This window comes from Pelophylax lessonae, assembly GCF_965119305.1.
Source record: "Pelophylax lessonae genome assembly, chromosome: 1".
Classification (NCBI taxonomy): Eukaryota; Metazoa; Chordata; class Amphibia; order Anura; family Ranidae; genus Pelophylax; species Pelophylax lessonae.
This window is the reverse complement of record NC_138768.1, coordinates 522,886,070-522,911,178: the sequence shown is the minus strand read 5'-3', so window position 1 is coordinate 522,911,178 and position 25,109 is coordinate 522,886,070. Positions and strand designations below refer to the sequence as shown.

The following is a 25,109-nucleotide window of genomic DNA, read 5'->3' as shown; positions in this document are numbered from 1 at the left end:
CCCCTCCTTACCCCCCCCCCCCCCGGAGGTTGCGAGCCAGCTTTTGCCATGTGCTCTTAAAGGGGGCGTCCTTTGGGGCTGCTGCTGACCAATTTTCTCTTGGGGGGGGGGGGGGGGGTGTTAGGGATGGGGAAGGGGATGGCTTCACATCTGTGGGATCGGAGCACCACTCTTCGTTTGGGCATCCGTCCTCTCTCTCGTTCCTGGGCAATCGGCTCTGGTGGGCTTCGCGCCCAGGCGGCTGGGGCGCCCTCAGAAATTTAGGCCCCCGGTGAGTGTCCTGTGGTCACCCGTCTCCCCTTGGATGGGATCTGTGCCGCAAAGGCACCCCCCCTTATCTCTGCAGACCCTCTGGGTACCTTGCCTGCGCGTCCGTGTCACGGCGGACGGCTCCCTTTAAGGGGGGGCATTTATTTTCATGCAGGCCTCTATGGAGGGGCTCGGAGGGTGATTTACCCCCCTTTTTTTTTGTTTTTTTTTTTTTTTGTTTGTGGGATCGCAGTCGGTGACCCTCATCTGCCTGTTTTGTGTCTAGGCAACAATCCTGATTGTTTCAGGGTGAGCTTAGTACGTTGCGACCCTTCTGGGTCTGTGTCCACACACTTCAAGTGCTCTGATAGTGAGGATGTTTCCTCTTCTACTGCAGCCGCGCATGCAATGGCGCTGGTGGATGCACTGATTGGATCAGTGTGGGCAACTTTAAAAATTGGAGGATGCAGCTGCTGCTGCGTTGGAGGTGCCCGTCTTCCTTTTTGGTACCCGCACCTCCTTTTTCCACCTACTTGAAAAAAATAGTCAGTGACCGAAACGCATTATATCGGTGCCTAAGCGTTTTTGCTAAACGGTATCCCTTTGAAGAGTCCCTGTTTAAAAAAAAAAAAAAAAAAAAAAAAAGAAAGTGGACAGTCCCACCTGTGGTGGATATTCAGGGTTCCAGGCTGAATAACTCCACTTTAATTCTGTTAGAGGAGTCTCCGGCTTTTAAAGACCCCTTTGAAGGGAGAGCCGATTCTTTGGTCCACCACATGTTTCCTGTGGCCGGTTCGGTCCTTAGGCCAGTGTTCACCATAGCATTGGTGTCCCTGACTTTACCGGAGTGGGCAAAGGTTTTGCACAGCTTCCCTCTGCCCTTGCGAACTGGCGAGCCAGTTGGTCTAGGGGTTACAGTTTTGTCTGTGGTGCCTCCTCTGTATGCGGCTCCCTTGGTTTCTAGGCTGTCCATGACAGCAGTGGTCCTTTGGCGCATCATATGGCTGAAATGCTGGTCTGCGAACCAGTCTTCCAAGATGGCCTTATCTGTTCTCCCCTTTTTGTGGGATCGCCTGTTTGGATCATGCTGGATGATATCCTTAAGGGTCTTACAGGGGAGGGGGGGAAAGAGTACTCTTCTTCCACAGGCTGCCAGGGGCGAGGAGTCCCTTCACAGAGAGCGAGTTCTTGCAGACAAACACTCTTCTGCCTTAAGGGGCGCCCTCTCCCATGTCTGAGGTGGGGGGACGTCTTTGCTTTGTTCCAGACCCATGGACCTTCCTCATTCAAGATAGGTGGGTCCACGAGCTGATCCGGTCTGGCTACAAGATCGGGTTTCGGTCTTATCCTCCTGTGAGGTTCTTTCCTTCCAATCTGCGTTCGTCCCCAGGACGGCTGCGGGGTCTCTTCAGGGCTTTGCAAGTCTTTCTACTACAAGGGATTATTGTTCCTTTTTAAAAATTGGAATATTTTCAAGGTTTCTAGTCAAAACTGTTTAGTTCTCAGGAGGGAAGGCAAGGTACATCCAATCCTGGACCTCAAGGCTTTGAACCGCTTGTGCGGGTACAGACATTCCGAATAGGGTCTATTAGTACAGTAGTGGCATTCCCACATCAAGGACGCTTACCAAGGGAGATTCTTGCCAAGTGGGACAAGGATCCACAGTCTCTAGATAATCCTTCCTTCCCCTGTACTGGACGTTGGTCCCTGCGGTTGTCAGCCTGTCTGGGTGGGGGAGGCATTTTGAGCATGGTTGTGCTCAAGGGGTCTGGACTCTGGGGGAGTCAAGACTACCTGATTATACTTCGGGCGATAAGATTTGTCTGGCTCATTGGACAAATTGCCTTCAGGAGTGCCAGGTAAGGATCTATCGAACAATGCCACGGCTGTGGCGTATTTCTCTCACCAGCGGGGCACAAGCGGCGTCCTGGTGGCTCAGGATGTAGCCGGCATTCTAAGGTTCAGCTGGGTCTCCGGTGGGGAACTCCCAAGGTGGACCTGTTGGCCTTTCATCTCAACAGGAAGGTACAGAGAATTGTGGCAAGTCTCTGGATCCTCTGGCCAACGTTGGACGCACTGATGTCTCCTTGGGGCCAGTATCTTCTGATTTTATATACGCTTTTTCCCCGCTAAAACTTCTGCTAAATCTTCTGCGAAGGATCGAGGCAGAAGCGAGATTCAGTCATCCTAGTGGCTCCAGACTGGCTTCTCCTGTCTTGGTACGCCAATGGGTATAGCTGGTCGCCGATGCCCTTTGGAGACTTTCTCTCAGAGAAGATTTATTGGCCCAGGGGCCAAGCTTCCATCCTGCTTTAAAGTTGCTGGCTTTAACGGCTTGGCTGTTGAAGGCCATGTGTTGCAGGAAAGGGGGTTGTCTGAATCCGTGATCCCACACTGTAAAAGACTAAAAAAAATCTACCTCCTAGGAAGGTTTTACCATTGCACTGGGAGGCGTACATTGCGTGGTGTGAGTCCCTTGGGGTTCCCCTGTTCCTTTACGATGGCTCGAATTTTGGCATTCCTCAAAATTAGGTTTTGAGCAGCACCTGGCCTTGGGTACCATCAGGGCCTGTTTTTTTGGCCTTGGCGGTTGTCTTTTGCTGTCCCTTTTGGCTACACATTCTTTGGTTCACACCTTTTTAGAGTTCGCAACTTGGCTCCCCAGTACCGTCTCTGTTGCCTCCACGGGATCTCAATTTGGTGCGGTCAGTTCTCCAGTACCCGTCTTTGGAAAATATTTGCGAGGTTCCTCTGCTTACATTGTCCCAGAAGGTAGCAGCCTTGGTGGCTATTACTTTTGCACGCAGGGTGTCTGAGCTGGCGGTGTTGTCTTATCCTGAATCCCCTTACCTGGTGGTTCACAGAGATAAGGTATTGCTTCACACTTGTCAGTCGTTCCTTCCTAGGGTTGTTTCTGGTTTCCATCTGATTGATGACATTGTGTTGCCTTCCCTGTGTTCTAAGCCTATACATCTTAAGGTGATTGCCCTGCACCCTCTGGATGCGGGTCGGGCGATCAGGGTGTACCTTGCGGCAACCAAGTAGTTTAGGAAATCAGCCTTACGATTTTGTCCTTAAGCAAAGGGTTGTGGTTGTCTGCCAAGGCCATTTCCAGATGGACAAGATGGGCAATGGTGCAGGCCTATTCTATCAAGAGCCGGGTTTCTCCGTTCCCTGTTAAGGTGCTTTCTTCGTGGGCACTTAGGGTCTTTTGGGCCTTCTGTCAGTTAGTGGTGCAGGTTGGCTTGGCGGCCTCCTGGTTATCTGTGCCCCCTTTATAACATTTTATACAATAGGTGTGCTGGCATTTGCGGATGCTGCTTTTGGCCGCAACCTTTTGCAGGCCACCGTTTGAGAGGATTAGCCTTCCTTTTTGAGGGTGTTTATTTTTATTTTTTTCAGGTGAGCTCCAGTTGTTCCTGGTTGAGCTCCATGTTACTTGGTTGGCTGTGTTTAGCCTTTTGGGGATTTATTTCTGCTTTTTTTTTCCCCCCCCCCCCCACCCCTCATGTTTTGACACTGCTTTGGGACATCTCAATGGTCAAGAAGATTCTGGAGCGGTGTCCATCAATGAACGGAAGAGAAAATTGGATTTTTGTTACACTAATGCATTCTACATGCCGATGCAGGGGCAAAATGGTGTCTGGTTATCAGTGGGGTGAAGTACAGGCCAAAAATTTACAGAAGGCGGCAGATTACATGATCTGCAACGGGAGCAGCTGCAAACTGACATTAAGACTGTGGACATGAGGCTGGGTTGTAGATATATATCCTTCTGCTCCAGCAGCTGCTAAACACGCCTGCCTTGGTACAGTATCTCACAAATGAGTACACCACTCACATTTTTGAAAATATTTTATTCTCTTTTCATGGAACACTGAAGAAATGACACTTTGCTACAATGTAAAGTAGTGAGTGTACAGCTTGTATAACAGTTTAAATTTGCTGTCCACTCAAAATAACTCAATACACAGCCATTAATGTCTTTTAATACACTCACTACTTTACATTGTGGCAAAGTGTCATTTTTTTTTTCAATGTTGTCACATGAAAAGATATATTAACAAAAATGTGAGGGGTGTACTCACTTTTGTGAAATACTGTATGTATGCTGCAGATGGCTGGTATAGGCGTGGGAGAATTCTGATGAGGTTCAAGTCTTCACTTAATCCTTCGCTGGGTAGTACCACGATAACTCTTTTCCATATAATGTGGCATACCCTATGCCTCTGGAATTCGTTTATGAAACCTCCTCCCTGTCCCTAGAGGTCACGGATGCTGCAGTGGATTCAGCAGGAGAATCTTAAGGAAGGTGGGTGGGGGGGTGTGTGCGTGGAAAGTACTGAGGGAGAGGAGGGTTGGCCTTTTTACTCCTGGCATGTCTCATTGAAGTGCTGCTCCCGCCAAGTTTTGGTGATGAAGTCATGTGTCTCAATGCATGTGGTACCCAAATGACTGGTACTTTTACCACAACGTTGCTATTGTCAGATGGTTAAAAAAAGATCCATGCTAAAGTGCTCTGTGGACTGTGGGGCAGTGCCTCCAGATGGATAAAGATGGCTGTTCCCCCAGTAGAATGCATGTGAGGGGGGGCAGCAGAAAAAAAACAGGAACTACATTTGTTGCTGGCGTAAGTTAGTTGTTGCTAGAGATCTGGGAATTTCTACATTATGAAAACAAAGGGTTCTGCAATCCAAAGTCATTTTAGCACAGAATAGCAGCCACTTAAATTGGAACTTATGCCACAGATTTAATAGTTTCCCCAAACCGTTACATTCAATTCATGCTGTAAATAACTGTTGCTTGTGCTTTCAACTGAACTATCAAGCTATCAAATGTCTGGTGTCAATCTGAACCTCATTTTACACGAGCTGTCGGCTCTGGTGTTGCTTCGGTTGAAGTCCGTGGTGAATTCCAACATTACGGCCGTGTAATCTGATTTTGAATTTTAGCTGGGGGAGGAGGTTGGTCTGGGAAATCTGCCAAATATCAAAACCATGCTCTTGGATGCCTCTGTTGGGGTGCTACCATTCCCCAACTCAAAGATTACTTCTCTGGTAAACTTGACTATGAACTAGTCTGCATTCTGTGAGTCCTAGATTGTCAACTTCTTTGTAGATTTAAGTCTGTATTCACAAGTATAAAAAAAAAAATAAATAAATAAAATTCTCTGCGCTAGAAAAGCTTTAAAATTGGTGAAGAATAAGCAGCTCACACAGACCAATAGAAAATATCCAATAGAAATAATAACACGTGTAGCGCTAATAATTGAAGTGACATATCAATGTATACAATTATACACCCAGTGAATAGCTGAAAAAATAACATAAATTCAGTGTGCATAAAGTCCATACAAAGTCCATAAAAAGATGATGAAAACAATATCCAGTGATGAGATAAGCAATTGTATGGAGGGATAACTACAAGTCCCAGCATGCGGATAAAGACCACAATCCTCTCACAGCAAGATGAACACCGCCGACATGAATCTGTATGATCCGGGCAATGGGCTGGGTAACATAAAGCCTTTGACTTCCACTTGGCACAAGCATTGGCGGTGTTTAATCACTTGTTTCTCAGTGTTGGGGCCGGCGAGGGGACAGATGCAGCATCGGACCAATGCTGCATCCACCTAGAAGCGCCCAAGTGCTAACCAGTCAACCATTACAGATATTTGGACCTAAAGGTTGTTTATACATTCATGAAAGGGAACTGGCTGCTACTAGTTCAAATGACATTTACCTGAACGGACATCTGGGGTGATCTGTGCCTGGTGGGATTAATCCCCCTCAAGTGCTATTGGCTTTTCCATTAGTTTGGAAGCCAATATATTCTAGTAAGCGGCCGATTCTTCAATCTATTCTGGTAAGCGGCCTTTCTCATCTTGCTTTGAGAGGGTTGCGTTCTCTATCCTCAATCTGGGACTTGTGGTTCTCCCTCCCTACAATTGCTTACCTCATCATCGGATATTGTTTTCATAATCCTTTTTTTCATCATCTTTTCATGGACTTTATGCACACTCAAATTTATTATTTTTTCAGCTATTCGCTTTGGGTGTATAATTTTATACATTAATTATGATTCATTTTATATGTCACTTACCTCAATTAGCACTACACGTGTTGTTGTTGTTCACAAGTATAGCTTATAATCAATGCTGTAGCACATGACCTAAACTGACCTGCCCACCTTCAGTGCTTTATTTGTGTAATAGGGAGAAGATCAAGATGACAGAGAAGCAGGTTGGTTATAACCCACACTTACAGGTTTGAAACTTTTCAATAAGCCTGCTGTACCTCTGTAGCTTGTGAACTGGGACATGTATCATAATTTTTGATTGTATATTTTGACTTTCTCCATCTTTTGACAGGAAGTTGAAACCGAGCAATACTACACTCTCTTCCTGCCAGCATTAAAAGAACGTGGATATGATGGCTTCTTTTCTCCAAAGTCGCGTGCCAAAATAATGTCCGAGCAAGAGAAAAAGCATGTGGATGGCTGTGCAGTATTTTTTAGAACAGAAAAGTAAGGAACTAATTTTTAAGGCTGACATTCCAAAGTAGAAATCTGGGTATGGTTTATCCTATATAGGTGCATCTAAAAAAAAAAAAAAAAAAATTGGAATATCAAAATAATTCATTTTTCTATTTCGTTCATTGACGGACAGTGGCTATTTATTTTTTTTTTTTTGATAGAATTTTTTTCTCCTGGGTTTTTTTTTTCCTGCGAGATCTATAATCAATTGCCAGACTGCGCGACTAGCTGGATAATCTGGATCCAGTGGACACCCCAGTCTGGCCAGCGAGCGCGCGCAGACCTCAGCTCCGCGCTAGGTCGGCCACAACATAGCTCCACAGGATGGGGGCTGGCCTGCAAGTTAAACTCCTCACGAGGGTGCCTAGGACCGGGTCCCTGCCTGAATCGCAGCGTTCCTCCTGGCCGACAGCCCCCCCATTTCGATGGTGAAGGGTTCTGTCTGGAGCGGTGCCCGTCTGGTATGGAGAGTAGGTGTCCCCCCTCTCCTCCTTGGAGGGTCTTGGGGTGCACATAGGCCCCTCCTTGGGAAGATCGGACCCCCAGGCTCCCCTCCTTCCCATCAGGCACCCCTTCATCTGTCCTACCCCCCCAACTTATGGTGGGGCTGTGTGGGTGGTCTGGTCCACCTCCTGCGGTGGGGGCAGGCTGCTATGCTGGCAATTGGGGGGGTGCGCTGCCAAAGAGCGGCCATTTTGCGGTGGTTTGCCATTAAAAATGGAGATGGACATGACCGTGGAGCCCTTTGTTCGGCGATTTTGTTGGTGGGAGCCCCTTCTCATTCCCTGGTGCTGACTCCTGGATCCTTTTTGTTTCCTGATCGCCGCTCGTGCAGTGCAGATTCTCCTGGTGGCTGTGGTGCCTGGGTTCTGCGGGGGTGGTGAGTCTGGTGGGGTCTTCTCCCTCTCTTCTGAGGATCGATTGGGGATTTGTGACTCTCAACCAGGTGGTGCTGCCAGAGCAGTGGGGCTTGTCCCTTAGCAGTGCTTTATACACTTTTTTTTTCCCACCCTCTGGTGACTCATGGAGTCTTTGGAGCACATCTCCCCACTTGATCCCCTCTCTGGGGCTGCGGCGCCCCCCGGGTCCCATCCATCCATCGATGCACTGACGGGTGTCCTGGAGTGCCTTGTGTCCCTGGTGGAGGTGGCTTTTGGGTGACGGGCTGGCTCAAGCGCCCCTGCCTCATCTGTCTCCTCAGATCCTGAATCTGATTCGGCCACCGTGGACGTGGGTCACCCTGCTGGGTCTGCGACCACGCGCCCTGAATTCTCAGTGAGGATGATTCCTCCGCTTCTGCAACTGCGCAGAAAAAGGAGGTCGTGGACGCACTGATTGTATCTGTGCTTGAGACTTAAAGTTGGAGGACGCAGGTGCGACGGAGGCTCGGGTTCCCTTTGGCACTCGCAAGCTATCCAGAGCGGCAAAAGAGTTCCCTTTCCCCTATTATTTTGACAGAATTGTCAATGAAGAGCGTCCTCTTGGGGTCTCTGAGTTGCTAGGCAATACCCCTATGATATAAAGGAGGAAGGAAGTGATTGGCGCTGCCTGGTGGGGTGTTATGGGAATATATACTTGGGGTACTATGCTTCTAGTAGGATATCCTATAGAAGCCTGTGTAATAATTTAATATTGGAATCTGTGTATAATCAACTAAAATCTGATAAATGACAGACCTGTATAAAACCAGAGCGGGTCTATGTGTAATTTCTAAAAATGAAATAAAACCCTATATATATATATATAGCATCAATAAATAAATTTCATACGTACAAAATGTGCAAAGAGGTGCAAAAAGTGAATACAAAAGGTGAAGTGCTAGAAAATAAAATAAAAATTGATCCAATGTGATCCAGTAATAAGTATGTGACCATAAAATGACAATTGGTAAGTATACTATAAAAATTCTTAATAAATCTAAGTAAAGTAACTAATAACGTATATATGACCATAAAGTGACAATTGATAAGTTTGCTCTTAAAAGTGCCAATAAATATAAGTGGAAAAAATGAATAATTACCAATAAATAAATAAGTGCAAAGGTGAACCAATTCCTTGGTGAATATATCCGTGCAAAACTAGCGGTACCAAGATGGAAAAATACAGACAAAAGGGTCAGTTAAAATAATCCAACATATGGATCCAAGTAAATGTGCCGTCTCGGTGGTTTAAAAGTCCAAAAAGAGTCCTAAATAAGTGAGGTCCATATATGGTGGTTTTGAAGTGCTCTTGTCTCTATGCCCAAAGTATGGTGGGTGGGCAGAAGGAAAAAGTGTTCCCCTGAGCCTGGGGTCCTGCGCTTACCAGATTCCCTTACCCCTACAGGGGTAAACAGCGGGTCGATTATTAGGGGATCGCTCCCACACACTGGCAATCAGGATCTCCCACGGCCTTGGTATCGCTCCGTAGTAGTAATGAAGATGTCAGCTCAATAGGTATAAATAGGAATCCAGTACAGTGCCCGGGTATGCAGAAGAAAAAGGGAAGGAGCCTCCAATAGTGTAAAATTGTTTCTATTAAACAATTTTACACTATTGGAGGCTCCTTCCCTTTTTCTTCTGCATACCCGGGCACTGTACTGGATTCCTATTTATACCTATTGAGCTGACCTCTTCATTACTACTACGGAGCGATACCAAGGCCGTGGGAGATCCTGATTGCCAGTGTGTGGGAGCGATCCCCTAATAATCGACCCGCTGTTTACCCCTGTAAGGGTAAGGGAATCTGGTAAGCGCAGGACCCCAGGCTCAGGGGGAACACTTTTTCCTTCTGCCCACCCACCATACTTTGGGCATAGAGACAAGAGCACTTCAAAACCACCATATATGGACCTCACTTAATTAGGACTCTTTTTGGAGTTTTAAACCACCGAGACGGCACATTTACTTGGATCCATTTGTTGGATTATTTTAACTGACCCTTTTGTCTGTATTTTTCCATCTTGGTACCGCTAGTTTTGCACGGATATATTCACCAAGGAATTGGTTCACCTTTGCACTTTTTGCACTTATTTATTTATTGGGAATTATTCATTTATTCATTTTTTCCACTTATATTTATTGGCACTTTTAAGAGCATACTTATCAATTGTCACTTTATGGTCATATATACGTTATTAGTTACTTTACTTATATTTATTAAGAATTTTTATAGTATACTTACCAATTGTCATTTTATGGTCGCATACTTATTACTGGATCACATTGGATCAATTTTTATTTTATTTTCTAGCACTTCACCTTTTGTATTCACTTTTTGCACCTCTCTTTGCACATTTTGTACGTATGAAATTTATTTATTGATGCTATGTATATAGGGTTTTATTTCATTTTTAGAAATTACACATAGACCGCTCTGGTTTTATACAGGTCTGTCATTTATCAGATTTTAGTTGATTATACACAGATTCCAATATTTAAATTATTACACAGGCTTCTATAGGATATCCTACTAGAAGCATAGTACCCTACGTATACATTCCCATAACACCCCACCAGGCAGCGCCAATCACTTCCTTCCTCCTTTATATTTCTTCAAGTGCTCCCCTTCTAGGGTCGCATTTTTGAAGTGGGCAGCAGCTAGGTGCGGTGTTCATTTCTACATATATACCCCCCATCCTAAGCGCGGAACTACACACACCCTTATTAATACCCCTATGATGAGTCCCTTCTTAAGAAGTAGACAGTTCCACCGTTGGTGGACCCTCCGGTTTCCAGATTACACAAGGCAACCATGATTCCGGTTGCAGAGTCCCCGGCCTTTAAAGACCCGGCTGACAAGGAGGCGGAGGCTGTGGCCCGCAATTTGTACACCCTAGCTCGTTCGGCATGGAGGCTGATTTTCACCATTGCCCTGGTGTCACAAACTCTGACTAAGTGGGCTAAGCTTTTACGCTGTGACCTGGAGGGGGGAGTAGCTCTCCCTGCCTTTGAGATGGCGGACCAGCTGGTCCAGGGTCTGCAGTTTCTGTGATGCCTCTTTTGGATGTGGCTCCCCTAGTGGCTGTGCTCTGTTTCGGCAGTGGTCCTTTGCTGTGGCTTTTGGGTCAAATGCTGGTCTGCAGACCAGACTTCTAAAAGGCCTTGACTGACCTTTCCTTTGAAAGAGATTGCCTGTTTGATGCTCGCCTGTTTGATGCTACCCTGGATGACGACATTAAAGGCCTCGTAGGGGGGGAAGAGTACCTTTCTTTCATAGGGTACTAAGGGCAAGGACCCTCGTCGTAGACGTGGGCCTACCTTCTCTGCTCATAAGTTTTTGTTTTGTCCCTCAGGGTTGACTGACAGGGGATCGGAGCCCTTCGGGGCCTCCTGGAGGATCCAAGCGAACTTAGTCTGGCATGTCAATGTGGGCTTCTCAGACCCGCGTATAAGGCCCCTTCAGCAGGAAGGTGCGCCCTCACCCGTATCTTGGGTGGGTCTTCGCTGGTTCCCGGAACCGTGAACTCCCCTGGTACAAGAACAAGTGGGTCCACGAGGTCATGCAGTCCAGGTACAAGATCAAAGTTCCCGGTCCGCTTAAAGACCTTTTACTTTATGGGTGATGTTTTCGGTTCTGACTTTGGAATGTTTTCAGGGGTTTTACGCAAGAGTTTTACAGGCTGCTGTTTAGAGGATCGGGTCCTCTTTGAGGGTGTATTGTTGTTTTTTTTTCTCTGGTGAGCTCTAGTTGTTTTGGTTGAGCCCCGGTTTACCTGGTTGGCTATAGTTAGTCTTAGGAATTTTTTTCGCTGTTCCCACCCTTCATGTTTTAACACTGCTTTGGGACGTCCCAGGGGTTAAGAAGATTAGCAGCTGTGTCCTGTCAATGAATGAAAGAGAAAATGGGATTTTTTACTTACTGTAAAATCAATTTCTCGATGTTGCCGGACATAGCACCCACCCCTATGTGGAGTTGTAATTCTTCTGACACTACTTATAACAACAAAACTGAGTACCTACAACAGAGAGAGGGAGTTTACCCCCAGGGACTGCCCATAGGCGTAGCCAGACTTTCTTTTGTTCATTGACGGACACAGTGCCTCATCTTGACTATGTGGGTTAAACTGCCCCCTACAGGAGTCGGACACTAGGCAGAAAAGAACTTGACTACGCCTATGGGGCAAAAAGAACTTGACATATGCCTCTGGTATAGGTACTCTGTTATTTTTTCTGTCTAGTCAGGAGATGGGACTAGTGGGACCTAGTTCCTTGCTGGAATCTCTCTGGTCCTGGCATTTTTTTTTTCTTTTTAAATGGAATTTTTTTTTCCTCCTTTTTGTTTCTGTGAGATCTTCAATCAAGTGCCCGACTGGATAATCTAGATTCAGAGGCTTCCCAGTCTGGCCAGCGCAGCGCCATGCTAGGTCATCCGCGACATAGCCCAACTGGCCCGGGGCTGGCCTGCGAGTTAAATGACTCGCGAGGGCACATACGAACTGGCTCCGACCTGAGTTGCAGCGTTTCCTCCTGGCCGACTGCACACGCATTAGGATGGAGCGGTGGTGTGTCCAGAGCGGTGCCCACCCTGTACCCCTGGAGGGTTTTGGGGTGGACGTGGGCCCCTCCCTGGGATGGTCAGACCCCCCCCCCGGCTCCCCTCCAACCCCAGGGTGGATATACCTTTTTTATAGGTCGGCCTGGGGTGTTGAGCTGGCGATAGGGGGGAGCGCAACCAAACAATCAAGCCTTAGGAGGGGGGTGGGCCTGGTGGGGGTGCCTGCCAGGGCCACCCTTCCTGTTGGGATCATTTTCGAGCTTCTGGAGTCCCCCCCCCCCCCCCCCCCCTGGGGCCCCCAGGACCAGTGTGAGGCAATTTTCCTGTAACCTTTTTATACTACAGATTGGCGGCCATGTTTGTGTAGCCTCAGTGGCCATTTTCTTGAGGTTTCCCATTGAAAATGGCGGCAACCATGTTTTTTGAGCGGGATGGGCAGTGATTCAGCGGTGGAAGCCCCTCCTCGGCCTCTAGTGCTGATCCCTGGATATTCCTCTTGATCGCTGCGTGGTGTGCAGTTAGTTTGGTTCTGTGAGTACCTGACCGGTGGTGGTGGGGTCTGTTTGCGGAGTTCTCTCTCCCCCTCTCTAAGCTGTTGCAGCGGTAGTGCTCTGTTCTGGGCCTTGTGGTGCCGCCGGTGTGGTGGGGTGTCCCTTGCTGTGTTCCACACTTTTTTGTGTAGGTTCTCCTCTCTAGTAATGGAGTCCCTGAAGCATATTTTACCACCTGATCCCCTCTCATTGACTGTTGGGCCCTCTGGGTCCCAACAAGTGACTGCGCTGACGGCAGTCCTGGAGTCCTTGGTGTCCAAGGTAGATTTGGTCCTGGGCAAACGGGCTAGCAAAAAGCGCCACCCGCCTTCACCTGCTTCCTGTCTCATCGGATCAGAATCTGATTCGGCTGCGGCGGATGTGAGTTACTGGACGATACGCTTTTGCGAGCAGAGTCTTTGACTGCTCTGATGGACAACTTGGAGATTACTCTTCAAACTCTGAGGGAGTTTGGTTGGATTCTGAATCTTCGGAAGTCTGCTCTGGTTCCTTCCACAAGCCAGAGTTTTTCATCCTCTGGAAAAACTTCAGAAGTTGCAGGAGGCAATTCGGCTCCTGCTGTCCAGCAGATGGTCCTCTCTTCGATCTTGCATGCCGGTGCTGGGCCTGATGGTGTCCTTTTTTTTTTTTTTTTTTTTTTTTTTTTTTTTTTTTTTTTTTTTTTTTGAGGTAGTTCCATTTGCACAGTTCCACACAAGATCTCTGCAAAAAGATTCTGGTGAAATGGAACACGCATCCTCAGTCCCTAGATAATCTGATCCTGTTGAGCCGGAGTACGAGGGGGGGTCCCTGGTTTGCTGGCTTTGTTCTCCGGCAGTTCATCAGAGCAAATTGTTTCTTCCCCTGTACTGGACGGTCTTCACCATGGACGCCATCCTGTCTGGGTGGGAAGGGGTACTCTGCACAGAGTGTGCTCAGGGGGTCTCGACTCTGAAGAGTCCAGGCTACCGATCAATGTTCTGGAACTCCGAGCGATCAAACTGTCTGGATCATTGGACATGTCCTCTCCAGGGGTGTTCAGTATGAGTTAAATCGGACAATGCCCCGGCCGTGGCCTAGGTCAATCACCAAACAGACACAAGAAGTGTCCTGGAGGCTCGGGAAGTAGCTGGCATTCTAAGGCGGGCATAATTTGTTCCAGCCCTCTCTACTGTGCAAATTCCAGGGGTGGAAAATTGGTAGGCGGGTTACCTTGATCGTGAATGTGTAAAAATTCCGCGCTAGTATATGATGATCTACTTATAAATTAAAAAACAAAGCAGCAGCACATAGGAATCATAGAAGAAACTCCCATATGGTATCTAATAGTAATTTGTGCTACGCTAAACAAATAAGCATTAAAATGTGAAAAATTATCACAAAACTGTGATATTAGTGCACAAAAGACATAGGTTATTAAAGCAATTGCAACAATCAAAATATATGTGAATATAGTAAAACCATTTTTAAGAAAAACCAATTAGGTCATATATAGTGTCCAATATGTGTATAACAAAAAAGTCCATGCAATAAAGAATGGAAAAGAACAGAACTGTGTCCAAAACGAAATTCTCAATAATATTGTGAAATATTTTGGGTGAAAGATTCAAGGAGCCACAAGTCCCAGTAAGTTTTTTTTTTTTTTTTTTTTTTTTTTTTTTGTAGTTGTCACATCCACAAGAAGTGTTTGAAGATGAAAACCACCAGTGTGCAGGTCACAGAATTTAAATAGATTGGCAGCTTACCAGATCGAGTGGGTCTTCCAAATTAATGAGTAGACCTATATAAGCTTATAGATGGTAATGCCAGGAACGGCCACAGGCTGTCGCCTCACCAAACAATTCAGATCAGGTATCCATATGACATGTATAAAAAAATTGATGACAGGGACATAGCGTAATTCCATAAAATACAATTTGTTTGTTTTTTTAGTTTAAAACATATCAAACTCACATTTCAGATGAGTATCGCAGACGTAAAGAACAATGGGCCAGCGGTTAGGGAGCAAACATCTCCTGAAGCATGGCAGATCATAGAAGGGGGCGTGGTAGCGTCACGTCTGACTCACCCAACCGGTTTCGTCATACGCTTGACGTCATCAGGCGGGTTACCTTGATCGAGAGGCTTTGGACCAGGGGAAATGGTCACTTTATCCAGAGGTGTTTCATCAGTTGTGTCTCGTTTGGTACTCCTGAGGTGGATCTGTTGGCCTCTCGCCTCAACTGAAAAGTGCATAGGTTTGTGGCACGGTCTCGGGAACACTCTAGTCGACGCCACAGAAGCATTAGTGGCTCCTTGGAGTCGGTATCATCTGATTTATGCTATTCCTCCCCTCAAGCTTCTGCTGAGACTCCTGCACAGGATCGAGGCAGATGGGATTCCGGTCATCCTAGTGGCTCCAGATGGGCCTCGCCAGTCTTGGTATGCCGATCTGGTATGGCTGGTCGCCAATGCTCCTTGGAGGCTTCCTCTCAGGGGAAGATCTGTTGTCGCAAGGGCCAATCTTCCATCCTGCTTTAGTCGCTGGCTTTGACGGCTTGGCTGTTGAAAGCCAGGTGCTGAAGGATAGAGGGTTGTCTGACTCGGTGATTCCTATGCTGTTAAAAGCTAGGAAATCTACTTCTAGGAAGATTTCGCATTGTACTTGGAAGAGACGTTCATTGCGTGGTGTGAATCCCTCAGGGTTCACCCTCGCTCCTTTTCAGGGATTCGGATCTTGGCTTTCCTCTAACGAGGGGTTGAACAGCGCCTGACCTTGAGTACTATCAAGGGCCAGGTTTTGGTTTCGGCGTTTTTCTTTCAACGTCCATTGGCCACACACTCCTTGGTGCGTACCTTTCTCCAGGGAGTAAGACACTTGGTTCCTCCAGGGCGGTCTCCGTTGCCGCCGTGGGACCTCAATTTGGTGGTGTCGGTTCTCCAGAAGCCTCCCTTTGAAAACATTCGGGAGGTTCTCCTGCTTACGTTGTCCCAGATGGTGGCCTTTTTGGTGGCTATTACTTCTTAGCACAGGGCGTTGGAGGTGGCAGCGCTGTCTTGTAGTTCACCTTACTTGGTTCACAGAGATAAGTTGGTTCTTCGCCCCTGTCCGTCGTTCCTGCCAAAGGTTGTCTGATTTTCATTTGAATGAAGACATTGTGTTGCCTTCCCTTTTTTGTCCCAGGCCAAACATCCTAAGGAAATTGCCTTGCATTCCTTGGATGTGGTTCGGGCAATTAGGGTGTACCTGGCAGCTATTATTTGTGCTCACGGATGGACCTCGGAAGGGGTTGTCTGCTTCCGCTGCAACCATTTCCAGATGGATTAGACAGACTGTGTTTCAAGAATATTCAATTAATGGTCGGGTTCCTCCTTTTCCTGTGACGGCACACTCTACTAGGGCACTTATGGCACTTTTCCACTGCAAGTACCGGCTAGTACCAGCTCGGCTCTACTCGGCCCTGCTTGGCCCGGTTTGCTTTTCCACTGCGGTACCGCATGGGATAGTGTCGGAACGGTTCGGTATGGTACGGTATAGGTTTGCTTTTCCACTAAAGTAGTACTAAAGTTAAGTGGGTGGGATAACAATGGGGTGGGTGTGATTCTCTGACCAATCAGTGGCTAGTAGTGACTGCATGCAAAGGATTGTGGGATATGGTACCAGTTTGGTACCTGTTGGAACCACAATCAAGTAGGTACTGTTTTTTCAGAGCCGTACCGTTCGGTTCCATGCAGTGGAAAAGCAAACCTATACCGTACCGAACCGTTCCGACCCTATACCATGCGGTACCGCAGTGGAAAAGCACAAAAGCGTGCCGAGCCGGTACGGTTCTATGCAGTGGAAAAGCGCCATTAGTGCCACCTAGGCCTTCTGTCATCAGGCCTCAGTGGTGCAAGTTTGCAAGGCGGCTTTCCCTGGTCGTCTGTGCACCCCTTTACAAACTTTTTAAAGTGGATGTGTTGGCATCTGCGGATGCCTTATTTGGCCGCAAGGTTTTGCAGGCTGCTGTTTAAAGAACCTAGTCCTTTTGGAGGGTGCATTATTTTTTTTTCAGGTGAGCTCCAGTTGTTCTTGGTTGAACTCCATGTTGGCTATGTTTTAGCCTTGGGGAATTTTTTTTTCTGCTGTTCCCACTCTTTTCTTTCTTCATGCTTTAGGATGTCCCAATGGTTAAGAAGATCAGGAGCTGTGTCTGTCAATTAATGATGGAGAAAATGTTTTTTTTTTTTTTTCTTACCGTAAAATCCATTTCTCTGATGTTCATTGACAGACACAACACCCACCCTTCTTTGGCGTTGGATTTCTTCCTACACTGCTTGTAACAAAACGGAGTACCTATAGCAGAGCGAGTATGCCCCCTGGAACTGCCCATAGGTGTAGTCCAGCTTTTTTTTCTGCCCAGTGTCTTACTCCTGTAGGGGGCAGTATAACCCAATAGTTAAGAAGATCAGGAGCTGTGTCCGTCATTGAACATCAGAGAAATGGGTTTTACAGCAAGACAAAAATCCCATTATTTCAGTAATTTAGATAAGTGAAACTATGTTCTTTTAATTACACACTAATTGATCCATTTCAAAGCTTTTTTCTTTTCATTTTAATTCTGGCTTACAGCTAGTGAAAACCGAAAATGCAGTATCGCAGAAAATTAGAATATTGTGAAAAAGATGTAATTTTGTAAACTCATGGTGTCGCACTCTATCAGCTGTTTAATGCAAAACACCTGTAAATGTTTCCTGAGCTTTTAAATGGTCTCTCAGTCTGGTTCAGTATTTTGCACAATCATAGGGGTAGACTGCTGACTTGACTATTGTCCAGAAGACCATCCCTCCACAATGAGGGCAGGTCAAAAATGGTCATTGCTAAATAAGCTGGCTGTTCAGAGTGCTTTATCCAAGCCTATTAATGGAAAGTTGAGTGGAAGTAAAAAGTGTGGTAGAAACAGGTGCACAAGCAACAGGGATAACTCCAGCCTCGAGAACATTGTGAAGCAAGGGCCATTCAAGAATTTGGGGGAGATTCACAAGGAGGGAACTATGGCTGGTGTCAATCCTTCAAGAGCTACAACACACAAATGTATCAGGGTAATTCCCTGAAGAAGTCGCGTGACTCGGTGGCGTAACGCGTAGGGTGGAACTAGCAAGAAAACCGAAAGTGGCGCACTGGGACGGAGTCCCGCAGCGAGATGTAAGGCTAAAGATTACGATTTTAACTGTAAGTTACTGCTTGATTTGAAATATTCTTAAATACTACACCCTGATGGCCCCTATCTTTTATTGAGCAATAAGAGGAGGAGTACCCCGCTATATAACACACAATCAAAAGGAGCCAGAACCTCCCCCCTGAATGCCGGAGGCTATAAGAGGAGTCGAGGAAAGGCAGCCATCCAGGCATACATATTAGAAGCGTATACAAAGAGGTTATAAGGTGAGCAGTTGGCACACCTGTACGTGGGACCACCGGAGCGCACCACTGAGCACTACCTTAAAGGTGGAGGAAACCTTTTGCTGAAATAAGGACTTTTAAGGAATATTTCAAGAGAAAACACCACGTATATGGACACTCTAGCACTATATTGAATACTGCTTATTGTTTATAGGAATACACTATGAAATATTGAGTCTAAATGCACCAATAATATTTGCAATAGGTGTATAAATCCACACTAGCACTGTTAAAATGCACTAGTACTTTATTTATACATCACGGCCACATTGGTCATTTTTTGTGCACTTTAATCTACATTTGCAGTGATATATTTGTGAGTATTTATTCATTTTGCACATTTAAATTTTTAGATTTTGCATAATCTTATATTCAGCACATGAGGACCTTTTAATAAATCACTTATTTGATACCTATAATGGTTAAATATGTATGAGTACCTTGTAAATTATTCTGTGATGTAATATTGACTATTTTAATACCTTGAAGCGCAGTACAAAACCCCCCCTTATCTATGATCTTTTAAACTGTGAAGGTATCAATACTGTACTTGCGGCATCAGTGGTGTATAATTTATCGCCTACCCGTGATAGCGCAAGAATCACACACCTATAAAGATGGGCTACAACTATCGCATTCCTTATGTCAAGCCACTCCTGAACCAGAGACCACGTTGAAGCGTCTTAGCTGGGCTAAGGAGAAAAAGGACTGGACTGTTGCTCAGGCGTCCAAAGTCCTATTTTCAGATGAAAGTACATTTTGCATTTTCATTTGAAAATCAAGGTCCCAGAGTATGGAGGAAGAGTGGAGAGGCACAGAATCCAAGTTGCTTGAAGTCCAGTGTGAAGTTCCCACAGCCAGTGATGATTTGGGGAGCCATGTCATCTGCTGGTGTTGGTCCACTGTGTTTTTATCAAGTCCAAAGCCAGCGCAGCCCTCTACCAGGAGAACTTCACGCTTCACTCTGCTGACCAGCTTTATGGAGATGCTGATTTAATTTCTCAGCAGGACTTGATACCTGCCCACACTGCCAAAAGTATCAATACCTATTTTAATAAGGGTATCACTATGCTTGATTGGTCAGCAAACTCGCCTGACCTAAATCCCGTAGAGAATTGTGAGGTGTTGTGAAGAAGAAGATTAGACACCGGTAAACCAACATTTTTGTATTAAAAAGCCTCTTTTTTTTTTTTTTTTTTTTTTTTTTTTTTTTATTGGTCTTATGATCTAATTTTCTGACATACTGAATTTTGGGTTTTCACTAGCTATAAGCCTTAATCCTCAAAATGAAAAGAAATAAATGCTTGCAATATATCACTCTGTGTGTAATCTATGTAATAGGGAGTTTCACTTTTTGAATTAAATTACTGAAATGATTGAACTTTCTGATGAACAATTTATTTATTTTTTTTTTTTTTTTTTTTTTTTTAGATGCACCTGTAGTCATAACCCTCTCGGAATTTTATTCTTACAAATGTTTGTGCCTTTCTGGGCTCAGTTGCTTGTTTGTTCTTTTTTTTTTTTTTTTTTTGAGATTACAATTAGTCTGTGGGTGGTAGGGAGATTGAATTGTGTACGGTTTTCATGCAAATACTCCTTTTTTTTTTAAGACTTGTATAGTGGAAATGTTGCAGGTTGCCATTACAGGCAGTGTTTCAGAACACTTTTAAAAAAAAGCTTGACAACCCACTGCTTGAAAAATCATAGTTTTAAAGAAGTGTGGGAATTGTAAAAATAAACACATACTTGTCTATCTACTGCAGCATTGGTCCCTGCCAGCTCTAAGTTTTGAGAACTAAGAGATCATATAACCACTTTTTTTCTCAGTTCTTCGGTCTGCTTTGAGCACAGAGCAGCTGTGAAGGGAGCAGGAGTGGCTAGCTCAGGCTCTCAATGGCACGCAGAGAGGCTGAGCCAGCTGCTGGTCAGGAACCTGGGTGGCTGCTGTTATGGGATCTCTCCAGAGTCTGGAGCGGCTCTGTGGTGATAGCAGACAGCAGACTTTAGCCCTCTGTCAGCTGATTCTGGATCACAGGAGTGCACTCCTGTGACCCACATAAGAAGTATGGCCAAAAGTGTGTGTGTGGGGGTGGGATGCTCATCTACTTAAAGGATTTGTAACATTGTGGGTCTGTGATAGGCTTACATGGAAAGCTTTTCAGGTTTACGGGAAAGGACTATAGTTCTGTTACCCTATCTGTCAGGTTTTATTTCAAATGCACACAGTTAAAGTGATTCATGGTATTCCTTTGTTTTCTCCCTTTTTGATAGATTTACACTGGTGGCAAAGCACACAGTTGAATTCAACCAGGTAGCCATGGCTAACTCTGAAGGCTCAGAAGCCATGCTAAACAGAGTGATGACAAAGGACAATATTGGAGTTTCTGTTTTGTTAGAGGTCCACAAAGATCTCCCTGGTGGAGGTGAGTACCCAAAGCACACAAGCATCAAAACAAGTGATTCAGAAAGGTTTAGAACCCCTGGCAGGTTTTTATTGTGGTCTGTGTCCCTACTGTAGATTCTCACACTGCCCTGCTGACCATTGTCACCTGGAATGAAAGTAAGGAATTTTTTTTTTAGCTGACACCAGAATAGCTTTAAAGGGGGCAGTTCTCTTTTGTTCAATGACGGGCACAACTCTTCATCTTCATAACTGTAGGGTTATGCTGCCCCCTACAGGAGTAGGACACTAGGCAGAGAAAAGCTTGAGCACACCTATAGGGCAGTCCCTGGGGGTATACGCCCACTTCCTGCTATAGGTATTCAGTTTTTTTCTGCCTAGTCAGGAGTAAGTGCCTAGTTCCTTGCTGGGCTCTCTGGTCCTAGCTAATTTGTTTCTTTTTGAATGGGAATTTTTTTCCTTTTTATTCCAGTGAGAATCTACTATCAACTGCCGGACTGGGGGACGACCTGGATAATCTAGATCCTTTGGGTCCCCCCAGTCCAGTCAGCGAGTGCATGCAGACCGCAGCCCTGCGTTAGGTCGGCCGCGACTTCGCAACACTGGCCGGGGGCTGGCCTGCAAGTCTCGCAAGAGTACATATGAACTGGCAGCACCCACATTTACAATGGAGCGGTGCCCACCCTGTACCTGGTGTTGTAAGTAGCTGCCATCCCCCCTCTACCCCTGGCGGGTTTTGGGGTGGACATAGGCCCCTCCCTGAGATGGTTGGTTCCCTTCCTTCCCAATCGAGCCCCCCACCCCCCCCCCCCCCCAGCTCAGTGGTCTCTGTGGCCCCCATCTGCTCATACTCCAATTCCCCCCCCCCCCCCCCCCACCGAAGCAGACATACCTCTTGGGTGAATTGGGGTGCAGCAATGGGGTGGAGGGGAGGGAGCGTGCCAACGGCGCCCAAAACTATCGCTTCTTGAGGGGGATGGGCCGGTCTGGGCCCCTCTCCGTGTTGGGACCGTTTTTTCCGGCCGTGGGATTCACATTTTCTTGTAGACTGGTTTGCTACAGATCGGCCATGTTTTTGTAGCCTCTGCGGCCATTTTCCTATAGTTGCCCATTGAAAATGGTGACGGACATGTTTTTGGAGCTCAGATGAGCTGTGATTCGGTGGTGGGAAGTTCTCGGCCTCTAGTGCTAATAGCCAGACATGCCTTTTACTGATCGGCGCACGCTGTGCAGAAGCTTACTGTGACCTTTCAGTGGTGGTGAGTGCATGGGGCTCCCTCTCCCTCTTGCTGCTACAGCGGTAGTGCTGTGCTGGGCCTTGTGGTGCCGACAGCACGTTGGGGTGTCCCTTACAGTGTGTTTTTTACACTTGTGGTGCAGATTCCCTCTCCATTCATGGAGTCACTGAAGCCCGATTCACTACCTTATCGGATGCCGGAGAGCCCCACAACTTGCTGCACTGACGGCGGTCCTGGAGTCCTTGGTGTCCAAAGTGGATTTGGTCCTGGGCAAATGGTCTACCAAAAAGCGTCCCCAGCCTTCACCTGCTTCCTCTGTCTCTTCAGATCCAGGGTCTGAATTGGCCGGTGCAGATGCCAGCTACCCTTCGGGGTCTGCATCCACGCTCCCCGCGTGCTCAGATAGTGAGGATGATTCCTCTGTTCCTCTACAGCAACTGAAAAGGCGCTAGTGGATGCACTGATTGTATCGGTGCGGGAATCCTTACATTTGGAAGATGCGACTAATGCAGCATCAGAGGCACAGGTTACCTTTGACACCCACAAGTCCTCCAAAGCAGCAAGGGTGTTCTCCTTTCCCGCCTTCTTTGATATGGTCTCAAAACATTGGGGTTCCCCAAAACGTAGCTTTGCAATCCCTAAGCGTTTTGCAGTGCGTTACCGTTATGAGAAGTCCCTCCCTTTAAAAATGGACGGTACCTCCTGTAGTGGACTCTCTCCATTTTCCAGGTTGAATTAAGCCACAGGGATTCCGATAGAAGAGTCTTCGGTCTTCTCTGATCCAGCTGATGGGAAGTCGGAGGCCTTGACCCGCCATATGTTCACTGCGGCTGGGTCAGCACTTAGGCTGGTGTTTACCATCACCCTGGTGTCACAAGCAATGACTGAATGGGCAAAAGTTTTTTTTTTTTTTTTTGTCAGGACCTGGAGGAGAAACGGCTCCCTCCTGAGTTTGTGGAGCTGGCAGATCAATTGGTCCAGAAGCTACAGTTCGTCTGTGACACCTCTTTGGATGCCACTCCCTTGCTTTCTAGACTGCCTGCATGTGCGCTTGTCCTGCAGTGCATTATCTGGCTGAAATGCTGGTCCGCGGACCAGGCTTCAAAGAAGGCCTTGTCTGATCTTCCATTCGTGGGAGATCACATGTTTGGAGCTTCCTTGGATGACCTCATCAAAGGCCTCACAGTGGGGGAAGAGTACTCTTCTTCCTCAGGCTTCCAAGGGTAAAGAATCCCGTCGCAGAGGGATTTGGACTTTGACAAAGCACAGCAGTGCGAAACATGTCGTCACGGCAAACCTGATGCTTTCCAGGCCAGGTCCAGACGCTTGCTGACGTCGCTTCCGGGTAGCGGCCTCCGCTGTGGATACCTCTGGGTGGCGTCTCTGCGGCACGTCTACACTGCTCCGGTGTGAGCAGCCACACTATCGGGTGGGAGGAAGCCACGCCACCCTACCGGCTGGTCCGGTCTGCTTTTGGCACATAAGATCCCTCTCCCTCCTGCCTGGTTCCCTATTGTGATCATCTACACAGTTCCGACTCACCCAGCGGCTCGGTCATCCTGTGACCCCCAGCAACGCCACTGATCTGGTTTGGAACACATTCTATTATGTTTTAATCATTACTATATATTTTTTATAAATCGACTTTTCAAGGTTTTCCATCAAGCCTGCCAGAGTTACATTGTAGACTATGTACCGTGGGATAGCGCTGCTGCCCCTCCCCCCCCATGCACCATCGCAGAGGGGACCTGCATTTTCTACTCACAAGTGGCCTTTTTGTTCCTCAGGACAAGGGATCAAAACTCTTCAGGGCCTCCAATGGGGGTTCCAAGAAGTCTTGGTCGGGCCAACCAAGAATGGGGTCTGCCAGGCCTGCTTACAAAAACTCCTCTGCATGTAGGGGCGCCCTCACCCGGATCAGGGGTGGGGGGACGTCTTCGCTGTTTTCCAGACCCGTGGACCTTCCTAATTCAAGACAAGTGGGCTTATGAAGTCGTTCAAGATCAAGTTTCGATCATACCCGCAGGCAAGGCTCTTTCCTTCTAACCTGCACTTATTCCTTACAGGGATCTCTATGGGGCAGTACAAGACTTGTTGTCTCAAGGAGTGATTGTCCCTGTTCCAATGTCAGAACACTTTCAAGGTTTCTGACATTGGTTCCCAGGAAGAAGGGCAAGGTGCGACCAATTCTGGACCTCAAGGCACTGAACCACTATGTGCGGGTACAGAAGTTTTGAATGGAGTCCATTCGCACGGTAGCATCCCTACATCAGGGGGACTTTCTCGCATCCATCAACATCAAGGATGCTTACCTTCACGTCCCCATTTGTATCGCCCATCAGCGCTTCTTCTGCTTTGCTGTGGGCGAGGAGCATTATCAAGTTGTGGCGTTACCCTTTGGTCTCGACTCCGCTCCTCAGATATTCACAAAAGTGTTGGCCCCGGTTCTAGCATTATTGTGTTGGCCCCTGTTCTAGCATTACTGCGTCAGCGGGGGATCAGGATACTGGGGTACCTGGACAATCTGCTTTTGCGAGCAAAGTCTTCAACTGCCCTGTTGGCCAACTTGGAGATCACTCTGCAAATGCTGAGGGAGTTTGGTTGAATTCTGAATCTTCAGAAGTCTGCTCTGCTCCCGTCCACGAGCCTGGAATATTTGGGACTGACTCTGGACTCGGCCTCGTCCAGAGTGTTTCTCAAAATTTCAGAAGTGGCAGAAGGCGATTGGGGTTCTGCTGTCTAGCAGACGGTCATCTCTTCGGACTTGCACGCTGGTGCTGGGCCATATGGGGTCTACCTTCGAGGAGGTTTTGTTTGCACAGTTCCACACGAACCCTCTGTAAAAGAAATTCTGGTGAAGTAAAACAAGATTCCTCAGTCTCTGGACAATCTGATCATGTTGAGCTGGAGAACAAGGGGGTCCCTGGTTTGGTGTCTTCATTCTTCGGCACTTCTTCAGGGAAAATCCTTTCTTCCCCTGTGCTGGACGGTTGATACCATGGATGCCAGCCTATCCGGGGGGGGGGGGGTTCGTCCTCTGCACGGATTGTGCTCAAGGGGTCTGGACTCTGGAGGAGTCCAGGCTTACCGATCAATGGACTGGAGCTCCGAGCGATCAGGCTTAGTCTGGATCATTGGACAGCTCCTCTCCAGGGATGTCTGGTACAGATTCAATCGGACAATGCCGTGACCTATGTCAATTACCAAGGGGCCACAAGAAGTGTGCTGACTGCTCAGGAAGTAGCTGACATTCCAAGATG

General features: G+C 47.0%; 1 protein-coding gene across 1 annotated transcript in view; it reads left to right on the top strand.

Moving 5' to 3' along the window:
- The window catches only part of CNOT6L (CCR4-NOT transcription complex subunit 6 like), a 153,415-nt gene that overhangs the window by 103,919 nt on the left and 24,387 nt on the right, over positions 1 to 25,109 (top strand). The window contains exons 10-11 of the mRNA XM_082275492.1: positions 6,620 to 6,774; positions 20,482 to 20,633. Of these exons, the coding sequence (XP_082131618.1) occupies positions 6,620 to 6,774; positions 20,482 to 20,633 (307 nt within the window). The remainder of the gene's footprint in view (positions 1 to 6,619; positions 6,775 to 20,481; positions 20,634 to 25,109) is intronic.